The sequence below is a fragment of the Hibiscus syriacus genome, unplaced genomic scaffold (assembly GCF_006381635.1).
Source record: "Hibiscus syriacus cultivar Baekdansim isolate YM2019G1 unplaced genomic scaffold, ASM638163v2 tig00116951_pilon, whole genome shotgun sequence".
Lineage (NCBI taxonomy): Eukaryota > Viridiplantae > Streptophyta > Magnoliopsida > Malvales > Malvaceae > Hibiscus > Hibiscus syriacus.
Window position 1 is genome coordinate 1,407,885 of NW_024063482.1, and position 17,569 is coordinate 1,425,453.

Sequence of the window (17,569 nt, forward strand, 5' to 3'; positions counted from 1 at the left end):
AGGATGTAATCAGACTTCAATTAATGATTAGAACAAAGAATTAAAAACTGAGAAGGACCTCAAGTGTTATTATCCCCTTTTGCATAGACCACGCTGAATCTCTTTGAGCAAAACAGTGTCGTTTTGTTCAATGCTTAAACCCCCAAAACCGGGTTCAACCCTCACTGCATTTCATTCTTCCCCTTTTTTAGAATCTAAGAGAGGGAGGGAGGGGAAGAGGTTCTGGAAACCCTCTCTCCAGAATCCTCCCGTCACAAGCCCACCGCGAAACCGCCTTGGACCGCCGCTCGCCGGCGATAGAAGGGGACGAGACGACCATCCATCGACGCGCCTTCTCTTCCTCAACACATATATGAGCTTTGATTTTTAAGAGAATGCGTAAATGGTGACAAATCAAGGCCGAAACGATTCGGCTTTCTTGCCTTTAATCTTGCTACTGAACCGTCAAACCAACTCTGTTCCAAGGTATGTTACTCCGTATATTTCTCGTATGTTTCGTGTATTTTTCCTATAAAAAAAATTTGCGTATGCTTTGTATATATCACTCCTCCTGTAATCCTCTTTTCTGTGCTTGATTTACATGGGTTTTTATAGCCTAAGATCTTAGTGTTTGACCCCTATTAGAACTCTAACTCGACTGTTTGTTGGCTTGTTATCTCCATGAAATCCTTGCGCCGGAGGAATCGGAGTTGTGGAGGACGTGAGACGGGTGGCCGTGAAACTCGGAGAGGGAGGCGAGGGAGCTTGCGGCGCAGAAGAGAACACTGTTAGGGTCAGGGTTCCTCACGAGCTACTGAACCATTGTTGGGCTTGTAGTCTGGTTTTGGACCTGACATGAAAACAAATATAAATGTTAATTTAATAAAACAATAATATATATATGTAATATATATATATATATATCTATGTGTGTTTAGAAAAAAAGTGTGACTACAGTATGCAAAAGGAAAAGCTTTGAAGTGTAAAGCTAAAATGAGAGAAACTAAAGTTTATATGCCTCTTTTACATTTAGTGTATTTACGGCATATTAATATTTTTTTATTAGTCTAGGATGAAATATAGATAGTTAGTATCTGTTTAAAACAATTCTCAATTATTTAATAATATATATTCATACACTCCTATGAATATCATTCTCGAACTTGATATCTAAAGGAATAACAACAATTCATTTACAACCGAGGTTACTTGGTGTATCAATATTTATATGTTTAATATCAATATTTATATGTTTAATATCAATATTAACATTTTTTTAGAAAAATCTATTATTTATTAAAATTTTGAGTTTGACATTTTACCAACTAAACTTAAATCACAAGTGATTTATAATTAATAACTAGGAAACTATTTAGACAAGTTTTAAACATTAAAAGCAATTCCTACAAATTTTCAAACGCCACAAATTATCACTTAAAATAAGGTTTGACACATTCATCGAATTAAATATACTAAATGTAAAAGCATGAACGAGGCTCGAAAAAAAATTTTGGGTGTTGAATTTAGAAATTGTGTGATATTTTTTAAGTGTCTGAAAATAAATAATAAGTGTTGAATTTAGAAATTGTGTGATATTTTTTAAGTGTCTGAAAATAAATAATAAGTGTCAATTTATATTGAAAAGTGTCAATATCCTTTTAAAAATATATTAATTTTATTTTTTTTAATATATTTATATTAAATTTAAAAAAAAATAAAAAACTGTTAGGTGGCGTTTGGTTCGCTGAAATGTTTGTGAGGAAATTGAAATCTGTGAAGGAATTGAAATATGAAGGAAATGAAATCTAAATCTGAAACCTGTTTGGTTGGCAGGAAATTAAATTCTAATTCAATTCTATATTTTGTTTGGTTCGCAAACATGCCAGATGAATTTGATTTCAGCAATGTAAAATGACAGAATTACCCTTTTTATTTTTTTGCTTAATTTTAGTTTGTTTTATAACTTACATATAACAATATATTATAAAGATTTAAAAAATATTAAATTTTCATTTTATTGATTGATTATTCATTTCAATAAATTATAAAAATCATACTAATAAACAACATAAGTTAAAATCATCTCAATTAGGGATGGTCATGGGGGAACCTCCACCTGATCCGACCAAAATAAAGTTTCACCCGACCCGACCCAAATATATGAATTAGAAACCCGACCAGAAATAATAAAAAAATTATTTTTATTCAATAAAAACAATGACTTAATTGAAAAAATTATATATAGAGGGGTATTATTGTAATTATTCCTAAATATATAAGGTAAAATTATATATATTTTTTGGGTCGGGTCGAGTATTTTTCACCCTAAACCCGAACCCGACCCAAATATCACACTTAAAAAACCGACCCGAATATCACACTTAAAAAAACCCGACCCAAATATCAAACTTAAAAAAACTAGACCCGAACCCGATTTTTTTGAAAAAAAATCCGACCCGATCCCAAAATGTTTTAAAAAAAACCCAACCCGACCCGAACCCAATTTTTTTAAAAAAAAATCCGACCCGATCCCGAAATTTTAAAAAAAATCTGACCCGAATACCAAAATATTGATGAGGGTAGTATGATCAAATTTCACATTCCCTCCTCCAAAGGATTTCAATTCTATCATGTTATGGATGAAATTTACTTTCCATGCCTTGATGGAATTGAATTCCAATTCCCCCTTTGAAAACTTGAATCAAACATGAGAAAGTGGTGGAATTAGATTCCAATTCCCCCTAATTCCAAGGGATTCCAGCGAACCAAACGCAACCTTAGGGTGTCATATAACACCCCTCACTATATGCTAGCTCTATCAGTGTGTAAAAGATGCATATATTGCATCAATTTAAGTTTTTCTCCTTTTGCTTTACACTTAAAATTTTAAGAGTCATTGGAGTGCGATATTTTAAGAGTCATAACCATCAAGTACCAAGGGTGAGATCTAGCTCACAAAGCATCATAAACATCATGGCTAGTATACTCCCCATAAGTATTCGGGAAGTTTCTTAGCCACATAGCAGCAGAGCAATATTGGCTAGCAAACTTTCAATGCCTCGGCATGACTCTTAAAATATCCAGATAACCATCATACACATCTATCAAACATAATAAATGATCATCATATGCAAGTAACTTTGGTGTCTTTATTAATTTGTAGTTGAGGGTCTGGCCATGAACATAAATATATTAGGTCTCTAATCACAATATCATACAATTATGCATCATATGCAATAAAAATGATATCCTAGTCTTGACTGCTATAGGGTATAGATCATAGATAAATAAATACATTAACACACTAGCATAGGCAGACATCATGATATAGTGCGGGATCACATAGCATTCGATGATCACACCTCTCTAGCCTACCCAAGATATTTTAGATCAGATCTAGGTTACACAACATCAGAATCTACCTCTAGAAATGCCCTTATTGTCAAGTACCAAGGGTGAGATCTGGCTTACAAAGCATCAGAAACATACACATGGCTAGTACACTCCCCATGTGTATTCGGGACGTTTCTGAGCCATATAGCATCAGAGCAACATCGACTAGTGAACTTTCAATGCCTCAACATGACTATTAGGATATCCATATAACCATCATACACATTCATCAAACACTATAAACGATTATCATACGCAAGTAACTTTGGTGTCTTTATTATTTTTCGATTGTCAAACAAAGACATAAGTCTTATGAAATCTTACCTCATGATGTTCTTATGCTTAAACATATACATTCAATCAAGTTTGCATTATCAATAAAACTTATTAATCATACTCAATCACTATTAAACCTTCTCACTTGAGCCTTGCTCATTCTGGAGTTTAATAGTTGTTTCTTGCAGCTAGTATCAAAACTTTTACCCGAGTAGTGATACTACATCTAATATTATCGATACTCCTACATGACTATCGATATTAAACCCAATTTTGTTATCCTTAAACTTTTACCAGACGTCTGAGAGGTATTCTAATAACTTTTCTCTCTAAAGGGTATTTTAGTCATTTTCACTCTTATGAGTATTTTAAACACTTTTCTATATAGGATAACTCAAATATCTTATTTTTTAAAGATTCAATAAACATTTGACCCATAAGGGTATTTCAGTCATTTTAGCTCATAAGGACGATTTAGTCATCTCCATCTCCTTCTAAGGGCACTCTAGTAATTCACCCCACTCACAAGTATATTAGATGTTTAAAACTTATGGAAATAATACTTAATTAATTATTAGAGTCTTAACAACTTTTTCTGTGCCCTCTCAAGCTTTTCGTATCACTTATTATGACCAAGGGTATTTTAGTTATTGGATATTTTAGGCTTCTTCTCAAGTTTAACAAACAATCACTAATGTCTTACATCATTTCTTAAATTCTTATATTTTTAGAGGTATTTTGAGATCCTTATAAGATAATATTCACAATTAGGGACAATTTGATAACTTCAGCCCTCTAAGAGCATTTTATTTATTTCTTACATACTCAAGTTACATGCTCGAAATCTCAACCATTATTAAACTCCTATAACCCTAAACATGATAACTAAAAAATAGGACGAATCATTTTGATTTTATTTTTAATTCTATTCTCTAAAAAATATACTTAATTATAATTTATTAAAAGTTAATCAATGGTTAACCATTTATCAAAATTCATTAACCGTAATTGTAACCATTTACTGATATTTTTAACGATTCGGCTAACCTAAACTGTTAAACCTTAACGGTTCGATTAATTAACCTATAAAATGTAGCAATTACATCTATTAATGGTTACTGTTTGTAACACCCTCAACCCGTACCCGACCCGGATACGAGTCCGAGGTGTCATATTGACCAGTCAAAGCATATACTTTTATAAAAAAATACCATAGAAATTTAAAACTTCTATTCTATAAAGTAATTATTTTACATAAACATGTTTAAAACTTAACAGACTCTATCAGAGCGTACATATATAATGACTTAATTACATGCCAACATACTAAATTATATGACAAGACATACTTTACAAAATATTTCTGATCTGAACTTTGCACGGAGATATGCTGCTTTACAGATACAAAGCTTGATCTTCTGACTGATCCACACCTACGTGTAAGACACTTACACGCTAAGTCATAGACTTAGTGAGACATGTAAATACATAAAGTAAACTAACAAATGCATGAACATCTTAGGTAATACATATTATACTTATATACCTATTGAACCCATCACTTACAGGTTTATCCTTACTTATTTCCTTGTCATTAATTCAATTCCATCATATGAGCATATATTGAACATAAACATATAATATAACTTCAAAACACAACAATACATGAATAATTACTATGATCATATCATACATAACCATATCACATCTCATATCACTAATACACATATACATTTGTTACCATTATTATCATATGATCCTAACTTATCACTTATACCTATCACATATCACATGTACCATTTTACAAGAAACACACATATCATTATATCAAATTATGGTTTCTTTTTAAAGCCCATGTACACTATTGAGAACTTAAGGTATGTGAGTACATAGAGGTTGTGCACAATGCTGTCACCACAGCTCGTATAAATCCCAATAGGGGCGCGTAGAATTTGTCCCGTAGGACCACTATGTCCCGAAGGACCACTGTGTCCCGAAGGACCGCGTAGACCCTCGACTCTTGGCATGCCAACTCTACCTATAGCTCTCGTATTATATAACATGGGCATTATTATTTATCTTTTTACATATTCACGTAGGTACATATTTCACTTTCACATAGCATATTTCCTTGTAATTCACATTCACTTATCACATAGCTTTTTATTTTTTCTTGTATTCCTTTTCACATAGTTCATAGCCATGATTCTTATCTCATAACACATGTTCGCATATACATGTTCTCATACAATCCCTTCATTCAATTATAACATCTAATCTATCTTATTATACTAACATGTATTCATGTAATTCATTTCACATACATAACATATATTTTATCATATATCTCATGATCGCATGACCTATTATCATAAACACATGCATTTACATAGTTCACACATAAAGATGCATTCAACAATTAGACATATGTATTTACTCATATATCATACATCTAACACTATATCACTACATGTTTATGCTTTAGTACTTATATCATATAATATTAGAATTAGACTCATCGCAAGTCTTAATTACTTAACATAACGTACACTTACTATCGTGTACTCACCTGGTCTCAATGAACACTCTTAATCTCTTGTTTTCTTTGCGTATCTTACTCTGCAGACCTATCCGAACTTTGCTTTCGATCGATGTCTACACAATCATATTTTTATACTATTAGTATCCCATTGATATACTATAATCTATAATTTCTTATACTGAAAGAAAGATTTATTCCATTTCTCATTAGAGTGCATCGGTACATTCTACCATGTATCAATGCATCCCTTAACATGTGCATCGATGCACTACCCATGCATCGATACACAAATCACCTTCGATGTTTTCATTTTAATGGGGTGCATCGATGAACTCCTTATGCATTGATGCACTAATGGCATTCGATGTTCATTTATTTGATAGTGCATCGATACACATTGAAGATGCATCGATGCACACAACCCAGAAATTATATTTTGAGCTCAAAAATTCTTACTTTGCTCTCAAATTCTACTTATTAATCCCTCTTTATACCTTAAAACTTATCTATACATATGTGAACCTTCTTATAACACTGTAACACTTCATCATCTCTCATAATTCACCAAAATTCTTGAATCAAAGAATTTCATCAAATTTTCCATGTGTTCTTAGTTCAACTCTATCACCTCTAACTTCTTAATTAACCCTTTGACAAGTCAAATCCATCATTAGAACTTCAAAAACCTTTCTATAACAAAAGTTCATTTCTAAACTCTTAATATAAATTCCTTTCTAATTCTCTATTCTTGGTGTTTTAAACTTATTTAAGCTTTCCTTAAGCTTATATAACACCCAAAGAATCAAAACCTACTTATAAATTCAAGAAATCAACACTAAAATCAAACTTACCCTTAACAATGGAAGCCAACGTGAAGAAGAAAAAATAAGCTTTCCAGAAAACTCTCCCCATCCCCACGTGTTATCTTCCTAAAAAAAGGAGATAAATTATCTTCCAAGCCAAATTACCATAATAACCTTATAATCCTTTCATATTTACCCTTTATCCAATATTAAAATATTCTTATAAAAATCCTTAAACTTTTCAATTTCCTAAATTGATCCCCAAATTTCAAAAATTCTCATTTTAGTCACTGAACCGGATTTCGGGATGTTACAAATCTCCCCTCCTTTAAAGAAAATTCTTCCTTAAATTTTCACTTTACCTTGAGATGAAACAATCCTTTATAATACTCAACAATTCTTATCTTACCCTTACTATTAACCTTATACTCATATACAGTTCTCATTCGATACTCAATATATATATATATCTTTCTTACTCATTCCATAAACAACCTTCATACAACTTATTTACTTGGAAATCATATACTATTAATTCTTAACAATTCATTATTTCTTGCTTCTACTCAAATCTTCCAATTATATTTCTAATTACCACTTACTGAATAATATGATGATTCTTAAATCTATTAAAACCAAACTATTTTACCACGATATCAAAATTTACCTGCCAAAATCTCTGGGTCATCAAAATCTTCATCAACCCTTAAATTATAAACTTGGGTAATTGGTTGCATAACATGTTGAGTGAATAACTCTGATCAATTTCTTCTACGACCTCTACCTCTATTTCTTTGCGATACTGCTATAGATCTTTCTCTCTGTACTGTCTCTTCAGCCATAAGTGGACAGTATCGAATAAAATATCCAACATCACCGCATCTAAAACAGGCTCCTGAAATTATTCTACACACTCATATATGATTCTTTCCACAATATGAACATTGCCTGACTTGGCTGAGATTTGATCTTCTATCAGTAAAACCATCTGATTCCAATATTTCCTGAGTTGGAGAATCCCATTCTCTATTTTTCTTTGATGGCGAGGAACTTGACGAATCACCATTCTTTTGGACTTCTGAACTTTATGTTCTTTAAATCTTTCATTCTGAGCTCTCTCTAGAGATTTAGCTCGATTAACCACTTCTTGAAACGATGACAAATTCAAGGCTATCAACAACTCTCTTAGCCTAGGGCGCAAACCCTCCACAAACCAGTCACACACATCCTTCTCAGTCGGAATAAGTTCAGCAGCAAAACGACTTAACTTATTAAACTCACATTCATATTCATACACTATATAATTCCCTTGTTTCAAATTCAAAAATTCTTGCTTCATCTGCCTGATATATTGATCACCAATGTACTTACGCTTGAATTCTTCCAAGAAGAATAACCAAGTCACTTGATCACTTCTTAATCTCATGGTGACATTGGTCCACCATATTCTAGCTTGTCCCCTTAACAAAGAAATTATTCCGTCTAATTTCTCCACATCAGAATAGTGGAGTCCATCTAACATTATCTTGACATCATTCAACCAAAAATCCGCAGCAACCGGATCTTCCTCAGCTTCACCCTTAAACTCAGGTGCTCCTAAACCTTTTAATTCCTTAGCTATATTCATTCGAGGAGCTGAGGGCGCAGAGGGTTGAAAACGTGACAAAACAACATTTAACGTCCCGAAAAATATCCTTTGATCTCTCACTGATACTACTGGAGGTGTTCGCTCTTCACCATGCCTGGCCAGGGCAGGTGAATTGCTACTACTCTCAGGTCTATTACTTCTCCTTTCACTGCGAGGACTCTCACGATCATACATCTAATACATAACAATATAACTTTATTAGAAGACAACATACTCATGACTCTATCAGATTAGAAACTTTCACTTTGTGTTGGCATGTACACCTTTTCAAAAATACTTTTGACTTTGGTTTAAGCCTAGAATCAGCTAAACCTTAGCTCTGATACCATTAAATATAACACCCCCAACCTGTACCCAATCCGGATACGAGTTCGAGGTGTCACATTGACCAGTCAAAGCATATACTTTTATAAAAAAAATACCATAGAAAATTTAAAACTTGTATTATATAAAGTAATTCTTTTACTTAAACATGTTTAAAACCTTAATAGACTCCATCAGAGCGTACATATATAATGACTTAGTTACATGCCAACATACTAAATTATATGACAAGACATATTTTACAAAATATTTCTGATCTGAACTTTACGCGGAGATATGCTGCTTTACGGATACAAAACTTGATCTTCTTACTGATCCACACCTACGTGTAAGACACTTACACGCTAAGTCATAGACTTAGTGAGACATGTAAATACATAAAGTAAACTAACAAATGCATGAACATCTTAGGTAATACATATTATACTTATATACATATTGAACCCATCACTTACAGGTTTATCCTTACTTATTTCCTTGTCATTAATTCAATTCCATCATATGAGCATATATTGAACATAAACATATAATATAACTTCAAAACACAACAATACATGAATAATTACTATGATCATATCATACATAACCATATCACATCTCATATCACTATTACACATATGCACTTGTTACCATTATTATCATATGATCCTAACTTATCACTTATACCTATCACATATCACATGTACCATTTCATGAGAAACACACATATCATTATATCAAATTATGGTTTCTTTTCAAAGCCCATGTACACTATTGAGAAATTAAGGTATGTGAGTATATAGAGGTTGTGCACAATGCTGTCACCATAGCTCATATAAATAGGGGCGCGTAGAATTTGTCCCGAATGACCACTGTGTCCCGAAGGATCACTATGTCCCGAAGGACCGCGTAGACCCTCGAATCTTGGTATGCCAACTCTACCTATAGCTCTCGTATTATATAACATGGGCATTATTATTTATCTTTTTACATATTCACGTAGGCACATAGTTCACTTTCACATAGCATATTTCCATGTAATTTACATTCATTATCACATAGCTTTTATTTTTACTTGTATTCCTTTTCACATAGTTCATAGCCATGATTCTTATTTCATAACACATGTTCGCATATACATGTTCTCATACAATCCCTTCATTCAATTATAACATCTAATCTATCTTATTATACTAACATGTATTCATATAATTCATTTCACATACATAACATATATTTTATCATATATCTCATGATCACATGACCTATTATCATAAATACATGCATTTACATAGTTCACACATAAAGATGCATTTAAAAATTAGACATATGCATTTACTCATATATTATACATCTAACACCATATCACTACATGTTTATGCTTTAGTACGTATATCATATAATATTGGAATTAGACTCATCGCAATTCTTAATTCCTTAACATAACGTACATTTACTATCATGTACTCACCTGGTCTCAATGAACACTCTTAAGCTCTTGTTTTCTTTGCGTATCTTACTCTACAGATCTATTCGAACTTTGCTTTCGATCGATGTCTACACAATCATATATTTATACTATCAGTATCCCATTGATATACTATAATCTATAATTTCTTAGACTAAAAGAAAGATTTATTCCATTTCCTATTGAAGTGCATCGGTACATTCTACCATGTATCGATGCATCCCTTAACATGTGCATCGATGCACTACCCATGCATCGATACACAAATCACTTTCGATGTTTTCATTTTAAAGGGGTGCATCGATGCATTCCTTATGCATCGATGCACTAATGGCATTCGATGTTCATTTATTTGAGAGTGCATCGATACACATTGAAGATGCATCGATGCACACAACCCAAAAATTATATTTTGAGCTCGAAAATTCTTACTTTGCCCTCAAATTCTACTTATTAATCCCACTTTATACCTTAAAACTTATCTATACATATGTGAACCTTCTTAGTCAATCTCACTTACCTTCTTCATTCTCCAAGAAATTTCGAGTTTTTAACACAAATGATTCATTACTAAGTGAATCATCCCCCAAACTTTGTGTTTGTATATCCCCCAATTAAAGGCCCGAAGGATATAGAAATGACAGTTAAGTGTGCTTTGTTTCTGCATTGTCAATTAACCATTTAATGAAGTTTTTGTTGGTTAAACATTCAAGGCATTTTGTTTTTTCTCAAGTAAAAAAAGCCACAAGAAATATTAGTATCTTCTTGTCCACATTCAAGCCACAAGTAATAAAGTTGCTGTTTTTGTTTTCTTGTGGGTGCCAACACTGTTACATGGCGGAGTAATTGAAGACATTGACAAGCAGATAATCCCATAACACCTTCAATAAATTCTGAAGCGATCCGTCGACACTCGACAGGCCTGCAATTTGTTCTGCTCTCTTCTCATGGCGGAGTCCCTTCGAAGGTAGCTGTTTCTTTGATGGCGGTTTTGCATTTGTTATATCTTTAACCCCCAAGCGTTTAACATTTTTCGTATTCTTCTTGTGTCAGATATGCGGTTGTCACCGGGGCGAACAAGGGGATTGGACTGGCCATATGTAAGCTGTTGGCCTCTGAAGGGGTCATGGTGGTCTTAACTGCTAGAGATGAGAAAAGGGGCCTCGAGGCTCTCGAAAAGCTGAAACACTCTGGTCTCTCTGATCACCTATCTTTTCACCGGCTGGATGTGACGGACCCTGCTAGCATCACTTGCCTGGCAGATTATGTGAAAAACAGATTTGGGAAGCTTGATATCCTGGTATGAACCAAACTTCTGTGGCAAATTAGCTGCTCTATTTTTTTACTATGTATGTAGCTGCATATCTCTTCAGCTTGATGAAGACATATTCTTGAATTTGACATAAGGTCAATAACGCTGGTATAGGCGGAAGTACAGTGAACCATGATGCTTTAAAAGACGCAAAAATTTCTGGCAATGAGGTAATTAAGCCATTAGAAACAATTCTCTTTACAGTTTGGAAAAGCTTAAATCTTTACTTTGGCCAGAAACTCGCAAAACCTTAAATGTTGGTTTATATATTTGATGATTACTACATTTAATGTGATCAGGAAAAACTATAAATGATCCCAAGTATTCGTCTTCAATTCGAACAAGTACCCTTTCGAGATGTTCGAACTGGTGCAAGGCGTTTTACTTATTATTGTTCATCCCCGAATCCCTTACCAAAGTTTCTCATACAAAAATGCAGGCAGACCTGCAAGCCGTTTGGAGTAAAGTTCTGATTGAAACTTACGAGTTAGGGAAAGAATGCATTGAAACAAACTACTATGGTGCTAAAGCTACGTCGGAAGCGCTTATTCCTTTACTCCAGTTATCTGATTCTCCAAGGATTGTTAACATTTCCTCTTCCATGGCCAAGTTAAAGGTAAATGTATTGATCTGTCAGGCCAGCTTGAGAATAAGGACTGAGTCAAAACTCTGAATGCAGAATAACTAAACCATACTTTCTTGAATTTGTCACAGTATATACCTAGTGAACAGCGCAGAGGGGATTTAAGGGATGCCGATACAGTAGAGAAAATCGATGGGTTCGTTGCCGAGTTTCTTAAGGATTTTAAGGAGGGTTCGTTAGAAAGCAAGGGTTGGCCAACTTTTCTCTCGGCCTATACAATCTCAAAAGCAGCCATGAATACCTATACAAGGATTTTGGCCAACAAGTGCCCAAATTTCTGCATCAACTGTGTTTGCCCTGGTTTCGTCAAAACAGATATAAATAACAATACCGGTCACTCGACTCCCGAAGAAGGCGCAGCGATTCCGGTCAAGTTAGCGCTCTGGCCGAGCGGCGGTGCCCCTTCCGGCCTCTTTTTCGTTCAGGGTGAACCATCATCATTTGAATGAAACTACTGATAAAAGAATCAAATCCCGTCAAAGAGGCTGCATGTGAACTCAGTTCAGGATTGTGTCTTCATCATTGATGGTGTAATGTTCCATTAAATTTAATGTTCATGCAAGTGGAAAATGTTCTAAAATATTTATGGTATGTCATTATTGTGAGTTTCTTTGTTATTTTCCGATCAGATAAGCAAGGTCAATGTCTCAAGCAATAATACGTTGATGCTTCCATTCATTTGTTTGTGTTGAAATCAGAGAATTAGCGGGAGACAAAAAGAAGAGAAAGTAGAGAGAATTAAATCAGTGTTGTGAATTGCAAAAGATGACTATTTCTATACAAGAATAGGGAAAGAACAGTTAAATGTAATTCCTAATCATAAGCTAATTAAATAAAGAAATAAGTCCTAAGAATACGTTTGAATATGTTGATAACACTCCTCAAGTTGGTGCAAAGATGTCTTGTATATATAAGGATGAAATTTTAATCGAACTCGATGGGTTTCGATTCATCTTATGGGGTTAGGTTTTTAATGAAGACATCTGAGAGTTGCCTGTTCGATGTCTCAGGGACTACTTAATTCTTGTTGGCAGTTGCGTGGGGATTTTGGTTTTAGGATCCAACATGAAATTTGTTTTTGATTTTTAACTGAATTGAAAGATTAGATTTTTACAAGGGCAATTTTTGTAATTATTGACATTCAGCTTATTATTGTTTTAACTTCTGTTTTTGAACTTTTGTATTTATGTTATAAGTTCATCATTTCTTGTATTTTACTCAAGTTATCAACAACATTAAGTGATGGAGCATATCTAAAAAAATGCTAGTTAACACTAAAGTTTTTTTTTAAAAAATCATGTTTTAGTGGTAAAAGAGAATGTTGATCTCTTTGGAGGTTTTGAGTTCGAGCAATAACGTCTGTAGTATATGTGCGTTGTAAATAAGTTAAAAAAATTCTAAACAGATACTTTCTTGTAATCACCCTAACTATTCAAAACAAGAATTTTAAATAATTTTTATCGATTACTTTGATTCTAAAATTTTACATAATTTTAAAATAATTCTAAAATCAATCCATTCGTAGAATAATAGGTCAGTTTAAATTTTCTTTTTAAAGAATTTTGATAGATTACTTTGATTCTAAAATTTTACATACTTTTAAAATAATTCTAAAATCAATTCATTCTTAAAATAATATGCCAGTTGATGAATTATGTTAGAATAATATGTCACTTGATAATTGGGTGGAAGTTTCGATTCCCAAACAAAATCACCCCAAGAAACACCTTTGAATGCTTTGTTCAACTTCACCAATTTACATATCACTAGCGGATTCAAAGACTTAATAATTGTAGCCACACAACCCTCCGACAAATCCCCCAAACTAAGTGATGTAGATGAAGAATCAGATGATAAACAGTTGACGATAAACAAAGCAGAGAAATTGACACCCATCGAAAGAAAACCAAAAAAAATAGAGAACTATAGAGTTCTAAAGCAAAGTATTTATTTTATAAAAGAGTGGGAAACAGGAACAAAGAGGTGGAAAACATGAACTCATGTTTGGTATTTTAAGAATTTTTGTTTATTGTTTATGAGTTTTTTGTCTATTATTTATGTTTGATGATGAAAAAGAGCGATAATAAGACAGGAAAGACTTGTGTTTTCTTTTCTGACGGTTTATAGAGGAAAGCTGTTGGGTTATATATTAATGGTGATAGCAGCGTTGACATAAATGAGATTGTAGAAAGACATGAGACTCGATTAGAGGCAATAACAGGATTAGGGGCGAAAGTTGAGGTCGAAGACGTTGAGAGATACGGCGGAGAGTGTGTGAAGGAGAGAATAAAAAGCAAGTAAAGGAAAGGAGAACAAGGAACGCGGTGATAATAGTGGGGTGACCGGTATTAAGTAGTCAATGGTTTAGATAAGTATTTAACAGTCCAACTAAGCTTTCTTGTCACTTAAATGAACAGTTGTTAATATCAAATGATCAATTTATAACAAACAATAACGTTAGTGATATATTTATGACTTTTAAAATATTAATGATGAGAAAAATTTAATTAAATATTAGTGGTTATTTATATAATTTACCCTAAAATTAATGAAAATGTTGGTAATTTTATGATGTGATGTGAAGAGTGAATTTTTGGAGTGAACTTGGATGATTAGATACCACAGCACAGATATTTTAGTACTTTTCTGGAACTTTTGTATTTAAGAATTGTCTGATGAGCTAATAAGTTCACCACGTTCAAATTATCAACAAAACGGCCGCATTCTCATTTCCTTGTAAGTCTCACGTGCATAATTTTAATATATAGTTAGGAAATATATTATGGGGTTTTTTTAATATTTTTAGTAAATAATTATTTAAAATATTATTATTATTACAAAAAATATTATTATTATACGTTTTACTGTCCTCGTTAATATATCTGATAAATTGCTATCTAAAATATTATTTTTTTCTATCGAAAATATTAATATCAAACATTTTAATAGAAATATTAAAAAATATTAATGTTTTAAGTAAAACAATAATGTTTTATATAATTTTTTACTAAAAATATTAAAAATTAATAATATTTTCTATAATTTTTTTTTTAACCGTATACTTCACTCATTTCCACTTCCTCTAATTTCTCCACAACATCAATGGCGGAGGTACTGTTCTATTTTTTCCCATCGCGTAAAAGCCACATCTGTTGAGTTTTTGGACCATTTGTGTTTAATTTTCTTCTTCAGATATGCAGTGGTTACCGGTGCGAACAAGGGGATCGGATTGGAAATATGTAAACAGCTGGCTTCTAAAGGAATCACGGTTGTTTTAACCGCTAGAGATGAGGAGAGGGGTCTTGAAGCAGTTGAGAAGCTCAAAGAGTTCGACCTATCGGATCGTGTAGTTTTTCATCAACTCGATGTTGCAGACCCTGATAGTGTCGCTTCTTTGGTGGAATTCATCGAAAAACAATTTGGGAAGCTTGACATCTTGGTATTATTTCACTTCCAGTTTGCTGCAAAATTCTCAGATTTTGATTGAATGATGAGAGATGGAGTGTTGTCACTTTTGTACAGGTGAATAATGCAGGGATTATTGGCTTCAAAAGCGATAATGGTGAAGCTCTTCTAGCTGCAGGTTTTGGTAAGGTAGATTCCTCTGAATCCACTTGCTTTCTATATAAACCAGAGTAGAGAATTCTCTGTTCAAACTCATAGCTAATATTTGAGAGAATCAAAGGCGAAATAAGTAGGATAGTCATGGTTGGGATCAGGGTTTGGGCTATCCGAATTCAATCCAAAAATTAAACCTCTTCACGTGTATCTAACTTGACCTGAGTTTTGACGAGTCTAACCCAATATAAAATCCGATCTATGTATATATATATATATATAATTTATTTTTACTAAATAAAATAAGAACTGAATTAAAAAAATATAAAAATAATTATTGTTGTAATTATTCTTAAATATATAAGAATAATTATATTATATCAGATTAGGTCAAGTTAATTTTTTTTATCAAATCAAGTTAAATCAAACTGTCAAAAGCCGTAGGATCCAGATCAAATACCCATGCCTAACTGGAACCCAAAATTCACGAGTGGGGTAGTTTAATAACTCAAACACCAGAGTTACCCTAGCAATGCTTTCAAAAATGACTACTACGGCGCCAAAAGAATGTGCGAATCGCTTCTTCACCTTCTCCAGCGATCCGATTCACCGAGAATTGTTAACGTGTCGTCTTCCATGGGGAAGTTAAAGGTAAGAACATGGTCAGTTGTTGGTACCATAGCTTTCAGCCTAAATTTGTTGCAGAAGCCAATGATGAAGATCAAGATACATAAGTATCCTACAATGATCAAATGTTAAATTAGTTTGTTTACTCGTTGGGATCAGAATGTATTGAACGAATGGGCGAAATCAGTCTTCAGCGACGTCGAAAATCTGACGGAAGAGGAAGTGGATGAGGTGTTGAGCCAGTATATGAAAGATTTCAAGGAGGGGTCATTGGAACAAAAGGGTTGGCCCGCTTTCTTGTCAGCCTACATACTATCTAAAGCAGCCATGAATGCCTACAAAAGGATCCTGGCTAAGAAATATCATAATTTCCTCATTAACTGTGTCTGCCCCGGCTTTGTGAAAACTGACATAAACTACAATGCTGGGATCTGAAGTGTTGAAGAAGGTGCAGAATGTCCTGTGAGATTAGCATTGTTCTCTACTTTATTAGGAAAGAAGAGCCTGAATTTTAATCAAAGCTTGCTTTTGTGTTTTATCTTATGGATATGTTTGAGAGTTGAATGAGAACAAAGCATGGTGCTTGAAGCATCTGTTCATATATGTAATAAAAGTGGCATGTTAATCTTAATATTGTACTTGTAAAACATGAAATCTTGTTCTCTTTCGTTATTTGTTTCTTTAAAGGTAGCTAGTATTGAAGAACTTGAAGCTTTTATTTATGCCTGCGCCTAGGGCTATTGATATGAGCATGGCTAGGTTGCATGAAAAGAACAAGAAAAGCAAGGAATATAACTAAACTTACCCACTAACAACCTGATGTCATTAATCCAATCATAAAATTGGAGCAGAGAAACATCAAAGAAATATGAAAAATTTTGTGGAAAGTAAGCAAATTGTGCTTTAAGTTTCCCCATTTATAAGCTGAGGAAGCCCAATATGCCACTGGCCATACATTGCAAATCATTCACTGAGCCCCCAGACCAATTGTGTCCTGACATGTGGAAAGTTCTTAGG

General features: G+C 33.3%; 1 protein-coding gene and 1 pseudogene across 1 annotated transcript; both read left to right on the forward strand.

Moving 5' to 3' along the window:
- The first annotated feature begins 11,239 nt into the window (after window positions 1-11,239).
- Window positions 11,240-12,909, forward strand: LOC120189114 ((+)-neomenthol dehydrogenase-like). The gene is made up of 5 exons (XM_039192450.1): window positions 11,240-11,379; window positions 11,466-11,712; window positions 11,820-11,894; window positions 12,164-12,340; window positions 12,439-12,909. Exons 1-5 carry the CDS (start codon window positions 11,360-11,362, stop codon window positions 12,814-12,816), a joined length of 897 nt encoding a protein of 298 aa, XP_039048381.1. The 5' UTR covers window positions 11,240-11,359; the 3' UTR covers window positions 12,817-12,909.
- Window positions 12,910-13,304: 395 nt separating this feature from the next.
- On the forward strand, window positions 13,305-17,119 carry LOC120188969 (annotated as a pseudogene).
- The last annotated feature ends 450 nt before the right edge of the window (window positions 17,120-17,569 follow it).

Excerpts from the sequence above, each read along its gene's own strand:
- LOC120189114 (XM_039192450.1), top strand. The coding sequence starts at position 11,360 with ATGGCGGAGTCCCTTCGAAG. Across the intron at positions 11,713-11,819 it reads TTGGGAAGCTTGATATCCTG|GTCAATAACGCTGGTATAGG; the intron begins GTATGAACCAAA and ends ATTTGACATAAG. Across the intron at positions 11,895-12,163 it reads CAAAAATTTCTGGCAATGAG|GCAGACCTGCAAGCCGTTTG; the intron begins GTAATTAAGCCA and ends ACAAAAATGCAG.